Source organism: Anser brachyrhynchus (assembly GCF_964034855.1).
Source record: "Anser brachyrhynchus genome assembly, chromosome: 3".
Classification (NCBI taxonomy): domain Eukaryota; kingdom Metazoa; phylum Chordata; class Aves; order Anseriformes; family Anatidae; genus Anser; species Anser brachyrhynchus.
The window spans coordinates 105,085,976-105,112,629 of NC_137696.1; the positions used below are offsets into that span (position 1 = coordinate 105,085,976).

The window sequence follows — 26,654 nt, forward strand, 5'->3', positions numbered from 1 at the left end:
GGTGTAGGGTCAGTGCTGTGGGGTAGTGAGATGGGGCAGGTAGGGGTACAGGGTCAGTGCTGTGGGGTAGGCAGGTGTAGGGTAACTGCTGTGGGGCAGTGAGATGGGGCAGGTGGGTGCAGGGTGACTGCCGTGGGAGGAAGACGGGAGCATCCGGGCCCGGCCCCGCCACCTCGGCGTGTTCCCGTCCCCCGTCCCCCCCCGGGTCCCTCTCCGGCCCGGTGCGGGGGGCCAGGAGCCGGCCGTGCCCCCTCGGCCGCGCTCTCCCGGCGCTGTCCGGGCCCGGTTACCGCGGCGACGGCAGAGCCCCGCTCGGCTCCCTCCTTCGCCGTCCGCCATCCTCCCTCCGCCAACATGGCAGCGGCGGCGGGGAGAGGCGGCAGGTGAGGAGGGGCGGCGGGGCACGGCGGGGCACGGCGGGGCGCTCCCGTCCCCTCCCCTCCCTCCGGCCGCCGGGAGGGGCCGGGGCCAGGCCGGGGCTGGGGGCGGGCTCCGGGCTCCGGGCCCCGGCAGGCAGCGCTCCTCCTCCGGCCCCGGGGCTGACAGCGCGGCCGGGCCCGGAGCCACCTCCCGGCTCACCCCTTCCCCTCCTCGGCCGGCCGCCTCCCCTCCCTCGCCCGCCATGTGGAAGCTGAACAAGAGCAGCAAAGTTCTCCTGGACGACTCCCCCGAGGAGGACGAGGCGCGGCCCCGCGGACCCCCGCCGCCGCCCCCGCCCGCCGCCGCCTTCGCGGCCCCGCAGGTAGGGGACCGGGACCGGGACGGGGACGGGGACGGGGACGGGTTTGGGGTCTCGGAGCCCCGCGCTGCCCGGCCCTCCGGCCACATGAGTAATCAGTTTTCCCCCGCCGGGCCCTGGGCTGGCACCGCCCCGGCCGGGTCCCGGCTTTGCAGGTGCGTGCGGCGAAGTTTGGGGCAGGGGCGGCGTTTTTTGGGGGTGTAGCTGCGGGTGGGAGCCGCCGGGTGCCCTTCGCTGGCCGTGAGCTTACGTGGAAGCATCCAGCCAGCACCCAGCGTTAAGCCGGCGGGTTCAGCCCTCTGGCAGGACCGGCTGTATGTCGGCACCGGGCTGGCCCCGGGCACGTCCCAGGGCTGGGGTCTGTGGAAACCCACCCTGGGCCCTGCCTTGCTGGGAGAGCTGGAGGGAACCTGCACAGCCATCCTCTGCCCGAGTTTCGGGGTGCTGGCTGCCAGTGAGGAGCAGCCTCCCCCATTTCCAGCAGTTACTCCCTCAGAAGCCCCCATCAGCTGTGTGAGCCCCGCTGCTGCCCAGCCTCGGCCTCTCTCCTGCGCTGTGGCCACAGGAGCCCTGTCCCTTGCTGCCTGTTTGACAGCAGCTGTGAAAATGCACGTAGACAAACAGGATCTCCTGTAGCAGGAGGAGTTTCATTTCAGAGACTCATTTCAGAGATCCCTTCAAGGGGTGAAGGGGGCTGTGGGGTTGGAGGTGGCCCCATTTGTCTCCTGCAGCCTCTCATCGCACATTTCCCCTCACTCCTTCCGTGGTTCCTATCCTCAGATATTTGCAAACTTCCCCTGCTTTCACTAAGCTGCTGGTTTGCTGTCCACAGCCCTCCTGGGCTTGCTTACCTCCTGCCTCCTTGTCTCCTCCACCAAAGCCAACCAAATGCTTCCAGGGAATCCCCTGGACTACTCGCTGCTTCTCTTCTGCACGCACAAATACCCCCAAACCCCTCTGAGGCTGCTGACCTTAGCTCCCCCAAATCAGCAGGTGATTCTTCAGCCTTTCATCCTGACAATTCTGCCATTATTTTGTCCTCAGCTTTAGCAACAGAGGCTTGTTTGGGGTTTGTTTGATTTTGCCCTGTCCTGTTGTCTTCACCAGCATGGACTTCTCCTTCATTAGCAGGAGGTCTCAAACTATAATGGCAATCATTTCTCGTCCAAAAGGTTTGAGTTTTCATCAATTTTCATAAAACTCCATTCCTCCTCCCAGCAGTGTCTGCTCCCAATGGCTCTGAAATAAAAGATGCTTTTTTTGGTGTAGGAGGTGGCAGTGGAAAATAAATCATTCCCAGGCACTAAATGAAATATTCTTGAAGACAAATGATTCAGGAAAGTTAGCAAGGCTGTAGCCTAGATTAGCCCAGAAGCTGTCATGAAGACCATAAGCTATTAGTTGTTTTGTCTGAGTCAAGTCTGCTTCATTTTTAAATTCAGAATTAAATTTTTTTTTTTAAGTAGTTATTGTAGAGTTTAAATAAACTTTAAGGCATGTTGGACTATATGGAAAACCAGGATCACCTGATTAACATTTTAATTCTTGTTGATCTACCAAAGGCAACATCTAGGTCGGATGTAGGTACAGTATTTCTAAAACACGGCTTGGGTCTCAAGGGGAAAGTAAGGTAACGTACTTGCTCAGCTTGTAGCTGGTTCATGGGTCTTTGCAGTTTTTGACATTTCATCAGGACCTGGTTTTGCTCCCAGATCCCACAAGGGAGTGGGACGCAGCAGAGTGCAGGGAGATTCAGCCATGGGCTGTGCATTGCTTAGGGCTGTGCCCTGGGGGACAGTCGTGATGCCACGGTCTGCTGCCGTAGCCCTGCAGGAGAAACTCTCAGCCCCCTCTGCCCTGCTGAAGTTGTGGTGGCACAGCCTGCCCGAGCTATGAATGAAGGATTTCCTCATCAAGGAGGAAAGCAACCAGGGCTTCCCCGGTTTTCTGTCTCTAGGGCAAGCTCTAAATAATTCGCTGGAGTGCTTTTTAGTGAATTAAGAAGGCCCAGCATTAGATTTTGGGCAGAAGTTTACTGCTTGATTTCATTTCCTCTAGGTTCTGTTCTGATCTGTCATTTGGTAAAGCAGAAGACTAATTGTCATCATCACGTTGTGACTGATTTATGCTGCTGTATGCTGTTTGCTCAAAGCTGAGGAAGAGTGAAGGAGTTCTCTCTGTACAACCTCATAATTAGGACATTGCAGTGGCAGACATCAACAGAGATTTAGGCTACAGAAACTGAAAAAACAACAAACTTTGTTGCTGCACAGAAATTTTAGTAATCGTATTTAGATATGGAAGGCTGGTCTGGGCTTACTCAAGCAGACATTTGAACTTGTAGAAGTTTGTAAGCTCACTTTCTTAAATAGGAAAGCTTAGTATTTATCTAAAACCAGAAGTTTTGATGGTTCTGGGTTTTTGGAGTACAGAGCGGTTTGATTTTGTTCCAGGGGAGAACAAAAACAAATTTCAGAAGATGAAAATTGCAGTGGGAGGGAACTGTCAGCCTTTAGCCACTTTTCAGCAGGAGTTTCTGCATACATTGAAGTGTATTGAATTGTTAACGCTTCTTTAAAATAGTAAGCTGCTTCCTGAGATAAGAAAGACAAGTGAGTTCTGAAACTGTACTTGTGCACATGAGTGTGTGAATTGTATATTTTTTCTTAGATCAAACAGTTTTAGACTGAATCATAGAAGTTAAATTTAATTTATGCTCCCGAGCATAAATATTTTACGTTTATGCGGTGAAGGTTCTTTATTGGCTAGAGTTACAATTAATGCAAGAAGGCAACTTAATACATGTAAATAGTACACGTGTATAAAATGAAATTAATGTGGCTCTTGTGTTTCTCTCCCAAAATACGCTTGGAACTTGCGGTGATGCATGCCAAACTTGCATCCAGTTTGGAGTATGCTCATTATGTTTCGAACTGTAGCTGTATTTCTGGAATGGGAAAAATGTTTGGTTGTGACTTCTGCAAGGCGATGTTTTGGCAGTCCTGCTGAGTTCTCCTTGATTAAAGCCTGCTGTAATCTAATCAGCCCTCGGAGATGTCAATGATGTGTCGATACCCCATGCAACTCTTACGTAAAATGGTGCCCAGCTGTAGAAAATATCTGTGTGTGAGGGTGGCAGGTGGGTATCAGGCTAAACTGCCTGTGGTTTTTGGCAGTGTTGCCTTTCCTGTGAAATGTTTCGGATCCTTAGCCTTGACCCCCTCTCCTCCGATTGTATTTTTGGTCATATTCAAAGGGAATATGTGCGAAGACGCGTTTGATGCTGAGTTTTGTTTAGACTTGCTCGGGGGATGTCTCAAAGCTGGGTATGCAGATCTTTAGTTATCTGTTTTAATTAAGGCGTTTGAGGCTCCGTACGGTTTTAGTACCAGCTTTCATCTCGGGCTGAGGCGAACTCAGACGGGCCCCGGAGGAATGGGTGGGAGCTGCGCAGCGTTTCGTGGGGTCTGCTAGAGCACTGAATAAGGGGTGGTGGTGGTGGTGGTGATGGCAGTGTTTGTTTTTTAATTAAAAAAGTAGTAAATGTTAATCCAGCCAATGTCTTCCCTTCGCTTCCTAACCTTTTAAATGCATCTCAGGCTTTGCCTGCAGTACTCTTTTAATTCCTTTATACGTTCTCTTCTATGCTAGCCTGCTTTTTCTTTTCATCAGAGTTGTTCTTGTGACATTTCGGTGACATTTTCCTGGCTGACATCCATCACCTGTATTCTGTCATCATTCTTGAACATTAGAATGTGGGCCCGGCAGCGAAGGCTCTCCCTTGGCCAGCCTTTCTTGCTTTTCCTCCTCCTGGTCGCATTCATCCTTCAGCAGCTTCTTGACTGGATCCTTCATCTTTCTCATGGCCGTCATGGAGCCCTGCGGAGCTGGCAGTGTCCTGTGGGGCTTTGGGTTCTCTTTTCTATTTATTTTTTTCCAGTTCTGAGGTACCTCACTTTCTGATTTCTCCCATCAGCCTCACACCACTGACCCTGCTCAGGGCTGCTGCTTCTCGCCTCCTGCCCCGTGTCTATTCATGCTGCCAGAAGTCCTCCAAGGCACCCATTTTCTGGTGGCCTCCTGCTGCAGGCAACGTCAGTGTCCCTCCTTTTCTCTCAGCGAAGCCTGTAAGCTGAAGGCTGTCTGTGGTTTACATCCATTGCTCAAAAGAGAATTCGTGCCCAATACTTTACCGCTGCTTCCTCTGTATAGTCCAGGTCAGCTTTTTTTTTTTTTAATTGCTATTATTTTTCTTTCTGTCTAGACAGCTGAAATTCTTGCACAGACCCCCACTTCCCATCCTGATGGTGATTACTTCCCCTTCAGCCCCTAATACCTCTGCTGCATTTCCCCTGTCCCCCAGTTCATGTAAGTCCCATCGCTGATACTCATGCTGCCGCTCACGGCATCAAGCTGCCATCATCCTCATCCTCCTGCTTCAGTTTCTTCAGCTGGCCTCCCTTCGTCTCAGGACATTCACGTTCAGATTTCTGGCCGTGCTTTCAAGGGTTTTCTTAGCGCGTCCCCTTCCTCTCGCCCATTTGGCACTTTTACCACTTGCTGTATCTTTCCTCGTGCCGGTTCTGCCTTACCAGCCGTGACAGCCTCAGTTTGTCGTCACCCGGTCTGTCTGCGCCCCTGCGAGCCTGGCGCAGAATTATCTATCCCCTTCGGCCACGGTCTGCTCCTCCACGTTGTTTCTGGAGATCCACCATCCCGAAGCTGTTTGCTGTATCTTCACATGGCTTTGCAAGGTTGCTAAAGCCATGCTTTCCTGGAGGTGCGGGGGTCGTGTGCCATTAACGTACAAACAAACTAAAGTACCGTTCTTCCTGAGAAAGAATTGATGCACTTCAATCTTTACCAGTAAAACAAGGCTACAGTTTCTTCCCTTGCCTTACTAGAAGTGTTTTGTCAGGCTGCACAGGGCCGGGGCTGTGGCGTTGCCAGCAGAGGTGATGGAGATTTTCCATTTCTCCAAGCGGAGAGGAAGGCAGCATCTCAGAGGGAAGCAGTGTCTTTGCGGTATAACCAAAAATAAAGCCTTCAACCTGTTTTGCAGAAGCTATACTATGGAAATACTGCCATTACTCATGCAAGAGCTTTTTCTGGGGGGATGTGTAATTTAATTGCAAATGCCATGCGTGACTGAATAAAAAAAATTGTATGTCAGATAATGTCTTTTGAGCTACCACCGGTTGGTCCGTTTTCTGGATCAGAAAACAGCAAATACGAAATCCTGGTATGGACAAACTGTTAAAAAAATGACTGTCAGAGAAATTTCCAGTCAGAAACATCATTAAAATGGAAAACTTCATTGGAATATTCAAATCGTTGCGGCAATTCGAGTCAAATTGATTATCTGACCTTCTTCATTTCGGCTTTGACACTCACGTCATTTCTGTCTTAATACAGTTGTTTGCAGTTCTTGAAGCACATTTTTAATATTTAAAGTGGGGCAAAAGTAAATTCTTAATGAGCTCAGTTTTTTGAATTACTTTTAAGGTGTTTAATGACATCCTTCCAAAACTGTTATGAGAAGCAAAGTCTGAGTAAGATGTATTATAATGACTTATTACGGAGATACACGATAATGTGAACAGCTAATGGAATAACCTCCTGCATTGATGTAAAAACACCGAGCACAGGCATCTGCTGCTCTAATATTTCTTTTTGTAATGCTGATAAAATGCACAACTACAAAAGTATTCTTATGTAAATACTTACATTTGGAAATCAATCTTCTCCAGTAACTCTTGCCATTTGTATCAATTGACAGGAAAAAATATGGAAATAATCTAGATATTCTGTTTTAAAATGTGAAGGAATGCAAAGCAATAACTGAGGAATAAATGGTTGAATGAAACGGTTTGTGAAAATGCTAAACAAGCTTTTGACAGCTGTGGATGCTGAAGGAGAAGACATCATCTTTGTTTGGATTCTTGCGGTTTTAATAGTAATTTAAAAGGTGAAAAGATAGGAAATCTGTTTTTCATCTCCCAGTCAATGTGGAGGATAATAGTTCATTACAGCAGGCTGGGACCAGGGGGAAGAAAGCATCTTAGGACACGTTGGATGGGATGTCTGCCGTATCCGAAATAGTCACCCGGACCTCTTAAAGTCAGTGGCGTGGAACAAGGAGCAGTGAATTAACAGCTGAAGGTATACTTCTTTAACAGGCTTAGTTTTGATGTTTTCTTTGTGGACGAATTACTTTCCATTTTGCCCCCGAGTGGTGGAGGAGGCTCGCGGGGTGGGAGTCACTGTCGCCATCAGCCACAGTGGCGTTGAGGCTGGTGGCTGTTGTAATGGGGGAGCTTTTCTAAGTTTGGTGAGCTGTTGGGAGCACCAACGTGTTCTGCAGAGAGGAGATAAAACAGTTTAAAATATCAAGGAGTTCTTGAGAAATGCCTGGTTTAAGATTTTTCTTTGGTGATATTAATTTTCAGTTTGCACCAGCTGCCCAGATGGTTGGTTTGGTTCATTCGCTTGCTTTGGGGACACAGAAATGGAAGAGTGAGATGTAGCAGCAGATGAAATACGGACAGCACTAATGAAGCGGTCTCGATCTTAATCTAGACTTGCTCTGCTAGAAAGGAGCAGAGGAAATGCACGGTTCGGCATGGGAGTTGGGAACACGCTGCCTTGTGTGAAAGAAAGCTGTGCGTGACCGAGGAGTGCATCCTCCAGCTGCCCAGCCTGCAAACCTCGCTTCCTCGGAGGGCACGTTTGGTGTTGGGTGAGCGTTTGGGTTCAGTTCTATCGGATTCAGTTTTAAAACAGTGCAGTTTTATCCCTCAGCTGTGTTAAGAGTACATAGAAAATAGCATAGCTGCTTTTCCGTCCGTCTAAACATGATCACGGTTGCTTCAGTTTCATTACTGGGTGGAAAGCGGGTATCCACACACTGAATTTTCCAGGTGTGTTTATGCACAGCAGAGAAAACGCGTCCCAACACCACAGTTATCTGCTGATAACTTCCTCCTTACCTACGCCGGAGAGCAATTTGCATTGGTTTTGATTCAGATCCCACATTAGATAAGCGGAGCAACTTTGGCATTAATAACCTGCTTTAGTCTCTGTTTCATTTGATGTTGCAGCAAAGTGGTGCCCCAGCCCAAGGAAACTGGTGCTTTTGTTAGCTGCAGTTTGAGATAGCGATCTGGTGCTGTGATCCGCTTCTCTCAGCATGAGCCCGCCGTCTCTGGCTGGGCACGTCTACAAAGCTGTTCTCCTCTTGGTTTGTAGTCAGTGCTTTGGGAATCTTTCCAGCTTCAGAGGTTAACTTTCAGGTGTGTGATCTCCTGGGTGATTTTTTGTTTTTTGCTTCTTCGCCGTCTCCTATTGCTGAACTGCTTTGGGGGTTGTGGAATACTGGGAGTTGGGTTAAATTCTGCTCCGGCACGTATCTCTTCAGGTGGTGCTTGCGTTTTGTTTTGTTTTGTTTTTCCACTTAAGCTGTACATTTGTGGTTCATACTCTAATTTGCACTTATGGGCACGATAACCTGGCCTTTAAATTACACTTGGTACTTGATGAGATGTGGTGGTAGGCGTGGGGATGTAGCAGGTCAGTAGGAGGGCAATAATTTGCACCAAAAAGACCGACTTTTAAAATAATGGCTTGTTTATCCTTACGTGCCTTCAGCTTTGACGACTAGTATGTGTATGGTAGGGAGGCTCCACAACTGGGTAAAGAAAATCGATAATGTGCCTTTTCATGTGCTAGAGCAAGAGAAGGGCATGCAGGGTGAGGTGATGCTATTATTTGCCTTAACTATTCGATGTCCAGCGTTTCTCATCTCGGACTGAGTTATTAAAGCGAACGATCTAAAGAGACTAATTAATTACTTTACCACAAAGGAAGCTGAGGGAAGTAGATTACGATTTTGATCTCTGTACAAAAAGGTTTGTGTGCTAGTTGAATTAATCCCTTGAGTACCTTATGGTTTGCAGCATGTCCAACAAAAGGGCGCTTGTTTCCTTAGGAAAACACGCTGTGCATACCAGCCTTCCCGTGCCAGAACTGGAAGGCTGTTCAAGTTGATCAGCATTTCCCACTCGCCTTAGCATTAAGTTGCCTGTTTCATTACCACACGCTATAATGTAGTCCACGTCTTTCTTTTAAGTTAAGGTAGAAAATGAATGGTCATAATTGTAAACCACTTAGACTAAAACACGCTGGGGTAGCTTGTAAATGTTCACAGGGTCAGTGTTCATTATGCAGTGCCATAAAGCAAGCTGATCTTCACTCTTTACAAATACCTGTACATTCAGTCCTCCCCTTAGGGGAGGGGGGGGAAAAAAAAGAAAAAAGGAAAATTAAATGAAGCCACACAAGTCAGCATGTGCTGTGGCTGTCTCCCAACGTGCTGGTGCTCCCACCACGCTTTCTTCTTGCCATGCTTCCCTCTGCTCTCCCTAGCCAGAGGTCTTCCAGAAAACGTGTAGAAGTCACGTCTCTCTGAGATGGTTAAATTCAAACCTACTGGCGCTGGTTGATTGAAACTCGATTGGTTTCAGTTGCGAGTTACTGCGAGCACGTGGGACGTACGGATGGACGTCAGATGCGCACCAGTTGGCCAACTCTTCCCCTAGGCAAGGGGTCTGAAAAGATCCCAACCTTCTGCAGGGGTCCCTGGCCTCTTGATAGGTCTTCCGCCCCTGAGACATGTATTTTAGGCAGTTGATCCTCGCCAGTTGTTTTCTTGAGGTTTTCATATCTTTTTGTCTCTTTCATATCGTTTAACTTGGTGTTGTCCTCCGACACACAGCTCTGCCGTGCGTGCGTGCCGCTGCTGTCAGCTCCTGCCTCAGCCCACAGAAGAGGCGCGTTGCGTGCCCACGAGCAGTAACACACAGATGTATTAACAGACACACACAGCCCTAGCTCTCACACTTGCACAAAAAGGTTGCTACTTTTTTATTTTCAACTGTTTATTGTGAATTACAACTTTTCTCAGAGGTGACGTTCCAGTTTTACGGTGCCTTCCTAGCCCCACGAGGTGCTTGCTGTGGAAGCTGCTTCACACTTGTGTTTCCTCATGCTCTGGCTTGCTGGAGGCTGTGTACCTTCACACTTCCATCTTTTCTCCATGCTCATGTCATGTTTTGAAAATCATTCCTAAGGTGTTGGCAGAGCTGGACGAGTGGAAGTGAGGTGTCCTTCCTCTGGAAGGTGCGAACGTGTCTGTTCTGGAGATGGGGTTTGTGCTTGTTGCAGCTGGCAGCTCTGCCAGCTCTGGATGTCTGAAATCATTTTTCCTCTTACCATTTCATGGAGGCTTTTCTATTCTTTTTGGTAAAAATTTGGACAAATGAGATGAAATATTCTCTAGCTCTTAACCCTGTGCCGGAGCAGAGATACCGTCACGTTAAGGACGTGTTTGTGACCTTATCCAAAAGAATGGGAGGTGACAGTGTTAAGGAGAACCGAGAAAACTTTTGCATTTTTTTGGCGGCATTTCCTGTTAAAACATTGCCAATGACCCAGTGATTTGCTTTTTAAATTAAAAAAAAAAAAAAAAAAGTAGTTTAATTTTAGAGTTGTGCACAGATGTGAACTTTGTCATGTTTGGTATCCCGTCTACAATAATACCTTCCTGTGTCAAAGACAGCTGGCTGAAATCCAGAAGTTAAATAACTTGGTGAGGTCTCCGGGAAGCAATATTCTCATTTTGGATGATTATAGGAGTTCCTGACTTTGTGTTCTGCCCCAACAAGTCAAGCTATCTGTCTGCAGATCGTGATTTCCAGTGTAGAGTTACTGCTGAGCTGTAGTGTGACAGTCTTTGTGCTGCTTCTAGAAATGCTCCCGACGCCATCCTTGTCCCTTGGATAATATGAACTATTGCCTAATATCATAAAAAAAATCACGTGGGATCTGAAAGTGGTCCCTCAGAGAGGAAGCTGATGGATCTGGGCATGACAAGAAATAGCTGCTGCTTCTCCTGCAGGCTGCCTCACCTCTGCCCAATGCTGAAGATGCAAAGTGACCGCGGTCATGGAGCTGGGCGTTTTGTGTGTCTTGGCATGTGTGCGTGCAGAGGTCTGTGCTTTTGTTTATACGGAGTTACCTTAAAAACACTGAGCATATCAACTCCTTAGCATTCGCTTAGTTGAAAAGAAGGGAGTTGCTCAGATTTGGTTTTTGAAGCAGTATTAGGCTGATGTAAGAAAAAAAATGGACAGAAGTAACTGCAGGGGATTCTGGGGAACTGTCACTTCAAAGATGCTTTCCACAAACTGTTCTGTTGTAATTTTTGTCAGTTTTCTTTGGAATTGCAGTTAAATAATTTAAGTTATAGATTGCTGTTCTTATTCTGTACTTGGGGACTATTTGCATATATATATATATGTAGAAAAAAACTTCTCATTAAAACACAAACTGAAAATATTGAAAATCATGTAATTCCTGTATACTGTGCCCCACATATCTTTCTTTGGCCCATAAAGTATTCCTGGTACTGATCTTGTCCTGTCTTGAGGAAGCTGTTGATAGTATGATGGCTTCAGTGTGCTGAGATACCAATGCAATTCAGAAATGGACAGAAGCGTTGCCTAATTGAATTGCCTTCAGTGCCATCTTCAGTACTCTGGTTTTGTTCAGAAATCTTGAGTTAAAAATTGAGGAGAAAGGAATGTGGGCAAAGGTTTGCCTGTTAGTTAAGGAAATGTAATGCTTTTTAATGTGAAATGTCTTAGAACATGCCCCACTCCAGCCTATAGGCACTGCATAGACCACCACCTATGACAGTGTTCATAGCTGAATGTAGATCCAAAATATATAGACACAACTCGTAATGTAAGATTCAAATTAAAATTTTAAATGTTAATTGTGTGGAAATCATTATTGTATGAGGGTATATTTGAGCTCTCCTTTGGGCATTTTATTTTTATTTTTCTTTGGTTTTGTAGGGGTTTGATTCTGCGTTTTTACTTCTGGTACAGCATTTTTCATCATTCTAGATGGAGGTTTGATAACGTTTTGTATGTTAGTAGTGGTCTTTGCTTTGTTCTGCATTGCAATCATATTTTGTCAATTTTCTATTACAATGGGTTGAATAGAATAAAAGCATTCACGAATACTATAAAATATGTTACTGCTGATTGTCCAGCTGAAACTAACTGTGGGCCTTTCTTTTTTTTATCTTTTTTCCCCCCCCTTTTCTTTTTTTTTTTGAGAATAAAGACCAGTTTCTTCATGATGAAGTTCCGTCTTCAGTATCACAACTTGCAACAAAGGTAAATAAATACCTGTAATACTTTTTGGAAGTGTAACATGCTTTATGTCATACATAGTTCACTCTGTGTGTGTTAGGAACTCACCTGTTTATCGTGTACATCTTGAATTAAGGGGGATATTTATGTACTTTATTGATGATTTTATAATTATGTTTGATCCTTCCTCATCCTGTTGTGGATTTTTCATTCAAGTGATAATAGCAATATAGTAGTTAATTAGAAAGCTGCTTTATTTCCTTTTGTTATTAGGGAAAGAAAAAAAAAAGTACCTTAACCATTTTTGTTCTGTCACATATATTAAAAAGCAAAGCGAAAATAAGAATCCACGGGAATAACTAAAGTGAAATCTAAGGAAGTACTAAATATTAGCTGTAACAGGTGTTGAAAACACAAGTAGTAGGTGAAATTTTGGTATGTATTCAGTTATACTTGTAAATGAACTGTCTCTCTGACCACAAGAGATTAAAGACTTTATCTTCTATCTCTTTCAGAAAAGTAGGCATTTGAGTTAATTTTTTATTTTATTTTTTTCCCTTGATGTGTGTCCAAGACTTTTTTTTTATGTTCTTAAAATACATTGGTAGAAGATGAAAGAACTGGAAGTTGTTATGATATGCTAGAGCTTGTTTTGAAATTCCATAGGTATAGAGAAAAGCATTTAAAAATAGTTTCATTAGAGTAACAGAAGACTTCACATTAATATGTATAAAGTGAACATCTGCCTCTGTTACTTCTTTCTTGTTCTACTTCAGATGCAGCATGATTTTTCACTGAAAATGGAAGTGTAATTGTACTATATCTTTTTCTGCTTTTTAGAAAAAAAAATTTAGTCTTTTTTATGGAAACATAAACTACTGTTTATTTTATTATAGGTGATGATGTATGTTAAGGAGAAGAATCTTAACATTAATCTAATTTTTCTTGGAACTTTTTTGTCCATTTCTTAGTTATTCAGGAAGTCTTGCTAAGAGTGTGTTTTGATTTCCAAAAAAAAAAAAAAAAGTCCTCAGGCAAACCACTGAGCTGCAGTGTTTTTCTGTTGTAAAGCAAAATCCCCTTGTCTTAAAAATGTATTCACAAAAAAAGCTCCTTATCCTTCACATCTTCTGTTTCTTTATTGTTGTTTCTGAAAGCACTTCTGTATTTCATTTGGTTGTTCTGTCTTCTTAGAAGCTGTCGGTACAGTGGTGTCCCACAACTTCTGAAATCTTTAATATGTTAATAAAAGGCTGGTGAATTATATGTGTGGCCTTTTCAGTATGTGTGTTTCATGAATAAAGCAGTCTCCATGTTGAAACAGCACAGTGAAGAACAATGAAGCTCTTGAGGAAAAGAGAAGCGAGCTTGGTATGTCTGCCCCTTTGGGAGATAACCTTTATGGGATCTTAAAGCCTGACTTTTAGACCAGTTCCCATTCCCAGAGAAAAGCCTCTGACCTAGGTTTGAAGGTGCGCAAGTGGGAGCTGGTCCTCGTGGATGGAGATGTGGGTTGCAAAATGGCCTTGGTTTTGCTCGTGCAGGAAGCTGCCTGCCTGGTAGCAAGCACACGCTGTCTCTAACACTAAAGTTGTCTCCTTCCCTCTTCACAGCTCACCTGAAGGGTGGGCATAGCTAGTTAGAAAGCCTCGTGGCCTCTCATCTGAGGAGCTGTGAACCCTCAGGTGGTGTGCTGGGAAATGCTGAAGCTGGAACCCGTGTCCACGTCGCTGCTGCCCCTTGGGCCTTGGCTAAGCTCATCTTGGGGCCAACCTAAGTGCTGAGGTCTGGAGTTACAAGCATGGGGGCATCGCTTACCATTGTTATTAGGACAGCTGTTGAAAAGAGGCAAATTGTGTTCTTGAGAAACAAATTCAATCGCTAATAACAGAACTGGAGATGCTGGGAAATCCAGTGGGGCCAAATTCCAGCCTTTCAACTTGTGCACCCCAGAAGAGAGTAATTGTTGGCCTGTACTCCAGCAGAGTTGAGAAATTTTCCCTCTCTAATTGCTTTGATGTCTGGGAGACAAATTTTGAGGGGTGGGGGGTGTTTTTTTCCATTTTGAATTCTTTGTTATTTGAATTCTTGCATGTTATGAATAGGCTTCCTATAATGTGGGAACAACACTTCTTTAATTAAAGCTGATTGACATTTTTTATTATTGATTGACATTTTTTATTATAAAACACTTAGTTGTAACTTTATTGAACTGTAAAGTACTTATATGGAAAATTCCAGCTCTGGCTTTTAATTTTCGCCTCATTTTGCCAGGGGGAGGAGGGAGGGAAGCTGCAGAACAAACAGTTGTTTCTTCTCAGTCAAGGTTGGGAGAAAAATCCATTCTTCTTGTTTACATAAAAAAAAATAAAAAAAATCTGCAAGTATTTTGTGGAGTGTCTCTACTTTGCTGAAGGATTTTGCACCAGTTGTCAATCCTGTGTGAAAATATTTGTGAAGGTCTGCTAAAACTTGGCCAAAATATAAATTTCTGGAAATCTCATTTCGTACATGCTGAGCAGAGACTTTTTAGGGATTAGCTGCTTAACTACACAATGGCATTGAACATGCTGATTCTCACTGCAGGTATACAGAGCTCAAAATTGCTCTTTTTGGTTGCTAAGGCTCTTGACATGCGGCTTGTTGTAGCCCACGGAGAGTGACTTCTGTGCCTTGTTGGTCAGCAGTCAAGAAACCAAGAAGTCTAACCAGAACTGCAAGTGCTAGTACCCTTTCATAAAGCACTACCATTTTAGAGTCATATTCAAACATACTCTAATCACTTGCTATGAAATGTTAACCATTTATCATACACCTCTAACAGAATATCCCGGATCCTTCCTACTGTTCTTTGACTTGATTGAATTCTACACTTCTCCCCCCACTCCTCAGCAGCGTGTTCTTGTACATTTAGCTGCTTTCAGTTAAATTTACAGTTGTCTTCTTCAGTATGTGTTCATCTGTATGTAAAGATACATTTTTTGAAACATACTTTTTCAGTTTGCTTTTAGGACTCTTCAACTTCTCTGAATGACCAACTATTAGTATTCCATATTTGTCACCTTTTAGCTTAATTTTTCATGAACCTTCTTGCCATCTAGCGGAGCTTTAATTATGAATTATGTGCTTTTGACAGGAAAATTAACTGAAAAGTCATCTTAGTGGTGCTTTGCTGTTTCCCAGTGGATTCTTTGATTGTTCATGTAATACTCATTGCCTGTCTACCTCGTATGGGAGGCTGAGAGTTGTGTCAATCTTCTGAATTTGTTGGCATGGTTAAAAGTGGTATACTTAAAGTCATTAATTTGTAGTAATGTCTCTCAAGTTTACAGGAGACTTCCATCTTAAGAGACCTATCCCTTTCTGATGTACTTGATATATTAAGTTTGTAGGTAGACATTTGTTTATACATATTTGATTCGCTTGTGTCAATAGGGGCAGCAAAGCAGGAAAACCTTACTGTAAGGGTTGAGTCAGTAGAATGAACCGACGGGGGTGAGTCTGGGGAAGCCACGCTGTACGTACAAGGCTGTGTGGAAGAAAGATGACCGCAATTTTCAAAGGGTGCTTGAATTGATAGAGTAGTTGCTGCTACAAAAAGAAATTTCTGTTGCCCCTAATCTCCATGTTCGCTGGTGATCCGACATCTTTTAATGAGCTGATTCTTACCATTAACCCAGAAGAATGCAAAAGCTGAATGACCTGGGTTTCTGCTGGCTTGGTGAGTCGAACTGGTTCCCACAGTACCAAACCATGGCATAAGGAAGGCAGTACAAATGTGAGCAGGTAATGGACTGGGTCTACCCTTTCCAGCAGCAGTGTCTGGTAGACCAGATCTGCCATCTTGTGAAACTTCTCTCCAGGAGTCTGACAGATGGGCAGTGATACTGAAGCGTCAGCAAAGCGGAGGGAATGGGAGTGAGGGGGAGAAACAGCAGACAGTTGGACCAGGGATAGACAGACTGCATCCTTTACACGATGTTCTAGAAGTGACTACTTGTACTCCAGTTTCAAAAGACACACTAATTAAATGGCAGCTTTTTCATGGTAAAGAAAGTACTTCATAAGCTGGAACTTACTCTGCTGAAGGGGAAGAATCTGTGCTCTGGGCTTGAGACCTGTAGATGCCTATTTGGACAGAAGATAATGATGGTTTTGCAGTAGTCTGCCAATTGATGGTTTAATTTACATCTGTATTTCACTTCTACTGATCCTTTTAGGTGATTGCACAGGGTATTGTGCTGCAGATTTTCACAACCTAAAATGGAAGATAAGGGAGAAAGCTTATTAGTGGCTGTTCTGATTGGGGTACTCCGTGCTCTCATAGTCAAATAAGCATGAGACCAGTCTGTAATCATGCTTCATATAATACTGAAATGACATCTTGAGAAGTTTCTCATTGGCATTTTTGAAAAATGCTAGGCTGCAGCATCCAACCTGGTCCTCTAAAGGCTTAGACTTTTTAACATCTGGTGTTAGCATTGTAGTCCTTAGTTGTGCTCTGTTTTCTCTGCAGTCTCTTACGGACCTTTCACTTGTCTACTTGTTTTGTTTATAAATTTTTACTTGGAGTTTTGACTGTACACTCAGTGCTATTCTAATGTTGTCAGTCAGCTTAGATTTTCAAAGATCACCTCCTCCAAGCTCAAGAGTAGTCTATCCTGTCAACCAGGGAAAGAAGCAAAGGTGACAGACAGAAGGCCTGTGTGGATGAACGGGATGCTCCTGAAAAGAAGCATAAAAAGGAAGTGTTCAGGACCTGGCAGAAGGTTCAAGTGTTGGGGGTGAAATAAAGACATTGTCTGAGCATGCAGGGATGGGGTTAGGAATGCCAAAGCCTGCTTAAAGTTACATCTGATGAGGGAAAGAAAGGGCAACAAGAGAGGTTTCTGCAGGTACCTTCTGCAGCAGGAAGAGTGTGAAGATTATGGAACCAGACTCTTCTCAGTGGTGTCCAGTGAATGTGCAAGAGGCAGTGAGCACAAATTAAAATGGAAGAAATTCCATTTAAACAAAATAGGCTCTCACCCTGAGTGCGGTCAAGCTCTGTAACAGGCTGCCCAGAGGTTGTGATGTCTCCACCTGTGGAGATGTTTGAAATCCTGGGCAACCAGCTCAAGCTGACCCTGCTTTGAGCAGTGTAGTTGGATGGACGATCTCCAGAGATCAGCCTTAAGGACTCTGTGATCCTGTGAACTTCAGAGCAGTGGACACGTGTCCACTGACTCATGGAAAAAGTACTTCTAAAGTTTGAGAATATGAGCTAGTCAGCTATGTTTAGAGACTGAAAATTGTAGGAGTACTACTTTTGAGTTTTGTGTAGACAGTTACATCATAAAAATAAAAGAACTTCTACAAGTGGTTTGATACTTTAAGGCTATATCTGTGGTGTATTTTCATATTTTGCATAACTTTGCAAAGCTGTTGAAGCTGCTGCATGTCAAACTAATGATTTCAGCAAATGGTGGCTTCAAGATCTCTTTCCTGAGTTGTACCTACCAGCAGGTACAGTAGGAACTATTCCAGCTGTAAGGATTGCAGCAGGCTGTTTTGCAGATTTTTTTTTTAGTAGGTGACAGTTGCATGACAGTCATGGTCAAAAAGAAAGATCACGGTCTTCAGTAGTTTAGCAGCTAGAAGAAGGCTTCTTATACTAGGAGATAAGTATTTCACCCCTGCCTTTGCTTAGGTTTGCATTCTGTAGTATGGTACCACTGGGAAGACTACCGGGAGTGAGCTGTACACTCCTCTTCAGTTGAGTGGAAAGATGCTTCCGAGTGCCAGCACCAGTGGGGGCAGATCTAGAACAGGAGGCTTAAATGTGGTAGGCAGTTTTACTGTTGCACATCTCGGGGTTCTTTCAGCATAGTCCATTTTATGTCCGCTAGGCTTTGCACAGTGAGTTTTTAGAGAATCACAGAATGGCTGAGGTTGGCAGGACCTCTGGAGGCATCTGGTCCAACCCCTGCTCAAGCAGGGCCACCCAGAGCAGGGTGCCCAGGGCCATGCCCAGGTGGCTTTTGAAGATCTCCAAGGAGGGGTACTCCAAAAATATGTTTTCACTCCAGACTCTGTGGTACCACGTATTAGCAAAATATGTTCTGCTTGGACATTGATGCTGTTATATGGATTATTCTGGCAGTGTTTTCTTTGGAAATCACAAATAAATAAGTGGTGGAAGTACGTCTTAAAGGTTTAGTGGATCCACTGTAGGAACCATGAAGTTGTAAATTGGTAGATGTTGAAGGAATATCACAGTGCTGTGTACGTATTTACTGATAGACACAGAGGTAGGAAGTGTCTACGGCTCTTTCCGCAGACACCCAACTACTCTTGTGCAAAATGAGAGAGCTTCCATGCTCCCAGCTGCACAGCACAAGAGAGGGAGGACTGGTGCTGCCTCTCTGCCACCCAAGCAGTCCCGCTCTCTGCCTGAAGTCTGTAACACACACTGATGGATGTGTCTGCTTCCCTGCATAGGTTCAAGGCGCGAGTTTCCGGGGCTGGAAGGAAGTGACGTCTATGTTCAATAAAGATGATGAACAGCAATTGCTAGCAGGATGCAAGTCGCCAAAATCCAAAGGGTGAGTTAAATTGATTGTTCTGTCTGCTCTAAAAAATACACAAACTGGAACAGAAAATAGCTCTGCAAAGCAGTGAAGGTAGAGGCTGAAAATCAGTAGTGTTTGACTCCTGAAACTTAAATCATGGAGAAAGGTTTATGTGCATTTCAAAATTATTCATTGCAAGTTTAACGTGCGTGCTATACTAGGAAAGGATGGATATTGTTGTTAACCTTTTTAGGTATGTCAGAAAGAAGAGGGAATTTAGCTGTGTAATCCATCTTTTTTTTTTTTTTTTTTACTGTAGAACAGTAAAGGTTTATGAGTAAAAGGGTCATCCACGTTTCCCTTTCCTCTTAAGTATTAATTACAGTTGAACTTAGGAATTCCTTTTTTTTGAATGCTTTGCTTCCTCTTTGAAGTCATGTCTGCACCTGAAGAGGTTAAGTGGTATAGCTGTACCAGGTTCTGCAAACCTTCCCTGTTGGAGCTGTGTGCTGGGTCGGGCTGGGATGTTAACTTTCCCTGCAGCAGCCCATACAGTGCTGTGCTCTGCACTCGTAGCTAAAACAGCAGTGGTATCACACCAGCGTTGTGTCTGCTGCTGAGCGGTGCTGGCACAGCATCGGGACTCTCTCTAACCCCCCTAGGGGTGGGCAAAGATGTGAGAAAAGAAACATCACCAGGGCAGCTGACCTAAACCAACCAAAGGGATATTCCATACCATATGGTGTCACACTCAGCAATAAAAGGTGGAAAAAGAAGGAAGAGAGGAGGGGTGGGCTCTCGTTGTGAAAACGTCTGTCCTCCTCCCGAACACCGGCTACGTGCGTTGAGGCCCTGCTTCAACAACGTGGTCAAGCATCGCTCATTTGTGGGAAGCAGAGAGTAATTTCTTTCCTCTGCACTTCCACATAGCCTTTACTTGTTTTTTGTGTTTTTTTTTCCCCTCCCTTTTCCTCTTTCCCTTTTTTCTCTTTAGTTAAATTGTTTAATTAATAATAATCTTTCCGTAATATTTTTTTTTTCCCTTTAATTAAATTATCCTTATTTCAACCCATGACTTGTTCTTTCCTTTACTTCTTCCCCTCCTCTTCTAAGGAGGGGGAGTGAGAGAGCGGTTGTGGTGTTCAGCTGCCTAGCACCCTAAAACCACCACAAGCTGAAGTGTTCGCTTGGCAGTGCTGCTGCTGCTGTGGCTAGGGCACGTTCCTGACGAGGCAGACCTCTTCCCAGGATCGACTATTTCGCTGTTACAGCCAGCACATGTCGGCTTTACCCACCTACCTAATTACCTTGGTTACAAACAGGAAGAAACATGCTACCCAGCAGTGCAGGTGTTCCAGCAAAATAAAAGCTTTGCCGTAGTATGTTTTGTTTCCATTTTACATCGAAATACGTGTACTTCAGTATGTTTGTGTATATATGTAGATACATGCATGTAGATATAAAAACATTTAGAATACAAATACATGCATTTCCTTTTGAGCCTGTTTGATTAAATTACCCAAAAGCTCCCTGTACAATTTTATGGGTGTTAAGATGCTAAATTCCTTTAAGGATCCTTTGCAATTTATGCTGAGGATAAGAATGAAATAACCCAGTGAAGAAAGCAGATGCATTATGAAAACCGACTTCCCATAAATGTGGAAAGAGATTTTTAGTATTCCTATGAAAATTGGCTGTATTTTAAGTTTATAACCATATGCCCTGATGTTTAGTTTATTTTTAAAGAAAAATGCAACTTTTCAAGTGCTCTAGCCACAAAATGTAAGAAGAGTGGTTGGAGTCTGTGACTGGTTTTAGCAATATAAGAATTCTGAAAATGCTAAATTCACTGAAGAACTCATTTTAAAGGTATTTTAAAGGTATTGCTTCTACTTAAATATGATAGTATCGAAATCGTTATGTTATGCTTTTGTTAATTGGAAAAAGCTCTTTTAATAGAAATATTCATAAAATTTCAGTGGTTGTTTTATTTGAGGCTAAAGAATTTGTATGCTAATCGTAGATAATTCTTTCAATTTGTTGTTTAGCTTGTTGAACCCTGAAGGTTGTGTGTTTCAGCCTTTTGTGTTCTGTTGTTGGTTACATACATAACCTGGTACATAAACGTATGCATAAATATTTGACATTTTGTACTTTAAATGCTCCTCACTGCAAATATGAAATAACTCAGGTTGAAAGTTCTTAATGAGATAAGAAACATTATCATGAATGAACACCCTTTCAAATGTCTCTGGGAGAGAAATTAGTGTGGATTGGGAAACAGTATGAATTGTTATGTTGGGAAACAACCACACAAAGGTTGTTTTTTCTTATTTTGGGGAGGGGAATTTGGGGATTTCTTTTCAAAGTACTGTGCATAACTTTATAGATACCAGGAATTTTTTTTTCTTTAAGTCCTAATACTGTAAATCAAATATTTTAGGACATAAGGTATAACTGGAAAGGTTGTAACAGGTATATGAAATAGAGGAAAACAGTGAGTTAGTATTCAAAGCTGGTGGTTGACAGAATATTTACATAGCGCTTCTATCGTACTTCTGGTTTTGGTGCTTGCTTTGTTTTGGCTGAAGTCCTAAATAGTTCTAATGCATACTAAAATACTTCATACATTTCCAAAGGCAGTTCCAAAGGTAATTCATTATGGGGTAGGTGAGGTTTATTATAATAGGAAATGGTCGTACTCAGCCTAGTTCTGATTTATCACTGCCAGACTCTGCTGGGCTTAGCCTTACGTGTATAGGAAGGTGTTTTTCCTGAAGACAGCAGTTATGGATGCGCTGTCATAGAGTGGTGGCTGACTACTTTAGTGAACATGCAGAGCTAGCTTTGGATAAAATTCAAGATGCTTCTTTTTGGTTAAACAATATTTTAGCATTTATTACTATAAAACATTAATTGAATGTTATAAATAACTGTTGAATGCATTGTTAAATGAAGAAATTAATCACCTCATCATTATTATTTTCTAGAACAAACCTAAAGTTAAAGGAAGAGATGAAGTCAGAAAAGAAGACAGGTTTTTGGGACAGTTTGGTGATAAAGCAGAATGTCCAATCTAGGAAACCAGATGAGATTGAGGGATGGGAACCACCACAGATTACTGCTGCTGACTCTGCCAGTGACGCAGCAACTACTTTAAGTGACTATACAGCCTGGTCAGGCTGGGAAGATGAAACCAAAGGCTCCACAAAATACACAAACCTGGCCAGTTCAGGAAACAGTTCCAGGTGGAGTATCAAATCAGCTGGAAAGCTGGTTAGTATTAGACGTCAGAGCAAAGGTAACCTTACTGACAACTGGGAAGAACTAGAATGATACCGGTAATGTGAATTACTTTATAGATAAGAAGAGAAAGGTTCCATGATTTACTTGTATGTTTAAACCAAAATCAAATCTGCTCAATATTGCACCTTTATACAGTACTTTGTTTTATTCAGATTGTTACAAATTTTTGCTCGCCTAATAGTAAATTTTCTTATTACATTGTTAAATAGCAATGTTTTCCACACTGAAAAAAGTAGAGAATCTATTTTGTGCCTATATTTCACATTCAGACTGCAGTACGTTGGATTGTGGGTTTTACCAAAAAAAAAAAGAAGTAATTCCTTAGTGAATGTATACACTGGTTGTAAATTTGACTGCCTTATGTAGGAACTTCCACTAGCTCGAGGTCCTGATTTTTCCTGGTATTTGAGGGTCACTCAAAATGTTAGTTTTGATGCTGTCCCTTTTTAAATAAGAATACTGATCTGTAGCTTGCAGGAAGAATGCTTATACTTGGTGGACTGTTTTCCAAATCTTCAGCCTCAGCATATGCTTCAGCTTGTGCACACAAGATGCTCAACTGTCACACTGTGCTGTACCGTGTAAGAAATGGGAAAATACTACTCTAAGGTAATTCCTTCCATTACAGGAACTTCACCAGTAGTCAGGTCAAATGGGTCTTCCAGAGTTTTTTTTATAGTGAATGTTGTTTGACAAATCTTACCAGTTTTTAAGATGCATGTCATACCAAAAATAAAAAAATATTGAAAATTTGGAAAGCAGTAGTGGGTAGACAAGATCTCGGTATTCAGTATCTGTAGTCCTGAATCTAGGGATGAATTGCTTCTTATGGAAGGGCAAACGTGTTCATTTTTACAGTAGCTTTTTTCGTTTCCTACTGGCTGTTGCCCTTTCCCCATCCCTCCCACCATAAGCAGTGACTGAACTGTACCCTGACATTTTGGGATAACTGAGCCATTACAGGTATGTGCATGCACACAACTTGTGAAGCGTTTTTGTTATAAAGCTCTGTCTTATTAGCTACTGATGCTTTCGGTTTTGGTAAAAGGGGGCGAAGTGTTGACCTTGGGATTTGACGTGTATATAGAATACTAAAAGTGCCTCTTTCTAGCATATTCTCACTCATTATTAGTGCAGCCAATGTCAGATCCAAAGTTGGTTTCCGTTTTATTTATATGACTGATAGAAACGCTACTTTAGCATTCATGGAAGAAAATAAAACCAAAAGTCCCACAGCAAACACAAACAGTAAGCCTTTTCTCTCCGGATTGTTAATCTGGTGTAACTGAACTGAAAACTTGTTGACTGCCTAGCAGTACGGCCAGTACAATAGGAAGACCAAGTTACCATTGGAGAGAAAATCAGCATTTTGAGAAGGAAACACATACCTTTATGTTTAATGGAAATCCTGCAAATGTATTTTTGCAAGAAGCTTATGAAAAGGGATGCATGCAATTTTCTTCTAAGCTTGTACCTCATTTCTGTTACTGCCACGTTATTCTTTTCTTAGCGCTCTTTCTCCTCTCTCCTCCAATTCATGTGTAGTTTTCTGGCTTATGGCTCCTGCATAGCTATTCTTTGGAAATTCCTGTTGAGATGTGCCTGGAGGGAAACAAGCAAAATGGCTTTTCGTTTGTTTGTTTGTTTTCTGTTTAATAGGATGTTAAAAGATATAGTCCTTAATTTTGTATAGAAAAACTTTGGTGTTTTCGCTACAAAACAGGATCTTGTAAATGTATTTATAAAATTGGCATTATATATTAAAAAAAAAAAAACTAACAGAGGAGAAAGGGTTAGCATTTATACTGCATCATTTAGTCTGTGAGTAAACTTCATATTTGCCTTTGGCAAGTACATATGCTGAGGTTAATTATAGGAAAGAATTAGGATTCTTGGGTAAAGTATGCTGCATTTTATAGTTTACGGAATACCCAGTAAGGCATGAGCTAGTATTTAGTTTGGATGTTGGTGCTGACATAAAAGAACAGAAAAAGATCTGCTGGCAGCCCTCGATATTTTGCTCTCAAAGGTGGGCTGAGAACTTTTAATTTCCCTCCTGAAGAAACTGTTTCTACTGTGACCAGTAAAGGTTTGCCTTGCACATTATACTGTCAAGTGCCTGTTTCTCACCTTGATGATGTGTTTGATGCACAGCTTAGCTGCAAATTTTTTCAGTTTGTTTTGAAACTTATGACAAAGTACATGCTCACAAAGCTGAAGTCTAGTATAAAACAAAATTGCATCTAAGTGGGAAATTGAGATATGTAAACTTAAGGTATGACTCTTAGCGATGGAAGTTTTGGTGTGCTTTTTAAGTGATACTTCCTCAGAAATAATCGTTCTAAGGATGGACATTATTAAATTTAATATAATTTATTGTTATGCTTTGATAATGTATTTGTCTTGAGAACTCACTGGCGTGAGCTTTTCTTCTCTTATGTTATAAACTAGTCTGAATTTTCAGAATGGGGTCCCCTTTTCTTTTACCTTCTTTAAATGCTTAACTACATTATACATTTATGGGCTTAAACTATACACGGCTCCATATGTGGAATAAGTGTAGAATATGTCCCTTACTATTTGTTTTGAAATTGCATTTCAATCTATGTGAAATGGTTTAGAAGAAGATAGCATTAAGATTGTATAATAAGATTGCACAAAATAAAATATAGTTTATATTGCTTTCTCGTAGCCAATCTGCATGATTGTTGGCGTGGTTTTAACGGGAATTAAAAGCTTTGTGTGGCTGTAACGAGTCACTTAACTCTCAGCAAAGTTTTCTGAGTATTTTTATTTATTAGCATCATTTGCAAAAAGAAAAATAGTATTTTCCATATGAATAAAGATTTAGTTTGAACTGAAATGCCTTACTCTTTGATTTTTTTTGTTCTTTATTTATCGTATGAATTTGTTTCCATCTGTGTGGATGTTACTTACATGATTGTAGAACATGGCCAAGGGAGTAATTGCTGCATTTGTCCAAACGCAGTGAATGATGCCATTTCAGAAGCTGCAACACCCTAGATTTAAAGCTTCACCCATTGCTTTCGTACTGGGAAGAATTTGTTAGCTTTGACAAACTGAAAATATTTTGCTTAATTGGTATTTATTGATTTAAACAGGTTTTATTTTTATTTTTTTAGTTTATTGGCTGTTACAAAAGCTTGGGCAGAGCAGGATTTTTTCCTAAAGATTTCACTAGCGGTGTGTAAACCGGAGGACCTGGAATCCTTTTGCGTAACGAGGTGAGACCCGCACGTCCTGGAACGTCCTCGCTGCATCTAACAAAAGTTAGGTGCAGCCTCTCGTACCCGTAGATCAGAGATAGAAAGAGTATTGTCAGCTTCTTGTTCTTCCTCTTGAGTTTACAGGCTTTGTTGCTGTCTAAACAGACTTAGGAGGGATTGTTGAGGCAAAACACTTCTTACCAGAGCGGGTGAATTAGCTGGAAGAGAAGATTTTATTCATACAGGTTGCGTTCTTGGGGGGAAAAATCCCAATTTAGAGACAGCTCTGACTGTAGCCAGATGGGCCAGCTGCACATCTGGGCAGGTGAGGGGGAACGGGGGGATGGACGTCTGCGGACCCTGGTGGGACAAGGAGCCTGCCAAATTCTGAGTGCATCCATCTCAGTTTCCAAAACTTTCTGAAATGCTTGTTCACATACATGAATGTCAGATGACAGAACTATTGTATGTCTCATCTCTGTAAAGAATATGAACGCACATGCTATTTAGCTGTTTTTGTACATCTAAACTGTTCTGATTTTTTTTAATTATTATTTTTATTTTTTCTCTGAATGCCTGCTAGTTGGGTTCTAATGTGCGAGTGTCTGGGGAAACAAAACAGGCTTTTATCAAGAATGTAAATAATTTCATAAAAGGCTTAGTCACTGGTGATAATTTGCAAAGGCTTATATGATTAGCCTGTCTCTCTCAAAAAAAACGTCTTGCAGCATGACTGCTTGGCACCGTACAAGACATGGAATTGGACAGGTAGGCCAGTGATTCAAAGTTTAGGAATGGAAAGGACAGAACTGCATTTATTGTAAGGGCAACCAGCTTAGTAGCAGAAAAAAAAAATGCTACTTCTATGGTTGCAAAGTAAGAAAGAGTAGGGAGAAAAGTCATAAAGTAAGGATAGGAGTAATATTAATAGAAAATGATATGAAATATACAATATACATAAATATACAATACCAAGTGAAGTATAAGGGAAAGTTTTCCGTAAGATATTTATAAAACCTTACTGCTCAAACAGAATAAAGGAATACTTGTTCTGTATTTGGGAAGAAAATTCTCCTATTCTGTCTGGTATACCAGTGGATGCAAGAAAGCTACTGTATTCTTTACAAGTCCATAATAATCTAGTAAAAGCTTGGCTGGCATGTAAATTTTTATGTTTTAGAGACCTAAATAACAGTAGTGAAAGCTTAATAATGCATTTTGAAATAGGAGCCTGTAATTGGAAAAAAAAAAATCACTCTTTTTAGCGAAACATGCATGATGTCTATGTTTTGTAAGCCTAGTTTGTCCACTACTGAAAATAATCGTGATATCTTCCTTTCTAGTAGCTCTAGCACATGGTATTGAGAAGACTGAGCGAGCAGTTGAGTTTAAAACCTTTTCAGAGAATTGGCTGTTTTAATTGTTTGGGGTTGTATAGGAAAATAACTCAGATTTGAAGCAGCACCATTCCTTTAAGTTAGCAATGTTTTTCAGCTTTTCTCATCTTTCCTTGAAAACCTCACTTGCTATTACTTTGAACATCTTGTTTGTCTGGGAGACTTGCAATTCTCCATGAGATTACACTGCTAATTGCTTCTGGCGTTGGAAAGAC

At 42.4% G+C, this 26,654-nt stretch overlaps 1 protein-coding gene across 2 annotated transcripts; it reads left to right on the plus strand.

Annotated features, from left to right (window-relative positions):
- Positions 1-24,673, plus strand: TDRP (testis development related protein). Of its 2 annotated transcripts, XM_080586022.1 has the most exons (4): positions 7-742; positions 11,923-11,982; positions 18,439-18,542; positions 21,500-24,673. In XM_080586022.1, the coding sequence occupies exons 1-4, from the start codon at positions 623-625 to the stop codon at positions 21,843-21,845; spliced, it is 630 nt and encodes a 209-aa protein (XP_080442148.1). In that variant the 5' UTR covers positions 7-622; the 3' UTR covers positions 21,846-24,673. The 2 variants fall into 2 exon arrangements, with proteins under 2 accessions (XP_080442149.1, XP_080442148.1); XM_080586023.1 differs by lacking the exon at positions 11,923-11,982 and having other exon boundaries at positions 1-742.
- Positions 24,674-26,654: the final 1,981 nt, after the last annotated feature.

What these genes read in the sequence shown, in the direction of transcription:
- TDRP (XM_080586022.1), top strand. Translation starts at nt 623, where the DNA reads ATGTGGAAGCTGAACAAGAGCAGCAAAGTTCTCCTGGACGACTCCCCC. An exon ending in TATCACAACTTGCAACAAAG is followed by an intron (nt 11,983 to 18,438) that starts GTAAATAAATAC and finishes TTCCCTGCATAG; the next exon opens with GTTCAAGGCGCGAGTTTCCG. An exon ending in AAGTCGCCAAAATCCAAAGG is followed by an intron (nt 18,543 to 21,499) that starts GTGAGTTAAATT and finishes ATTATTTTCTAG; the next exon opens with AACAAACCTAAAGTTAAAGG.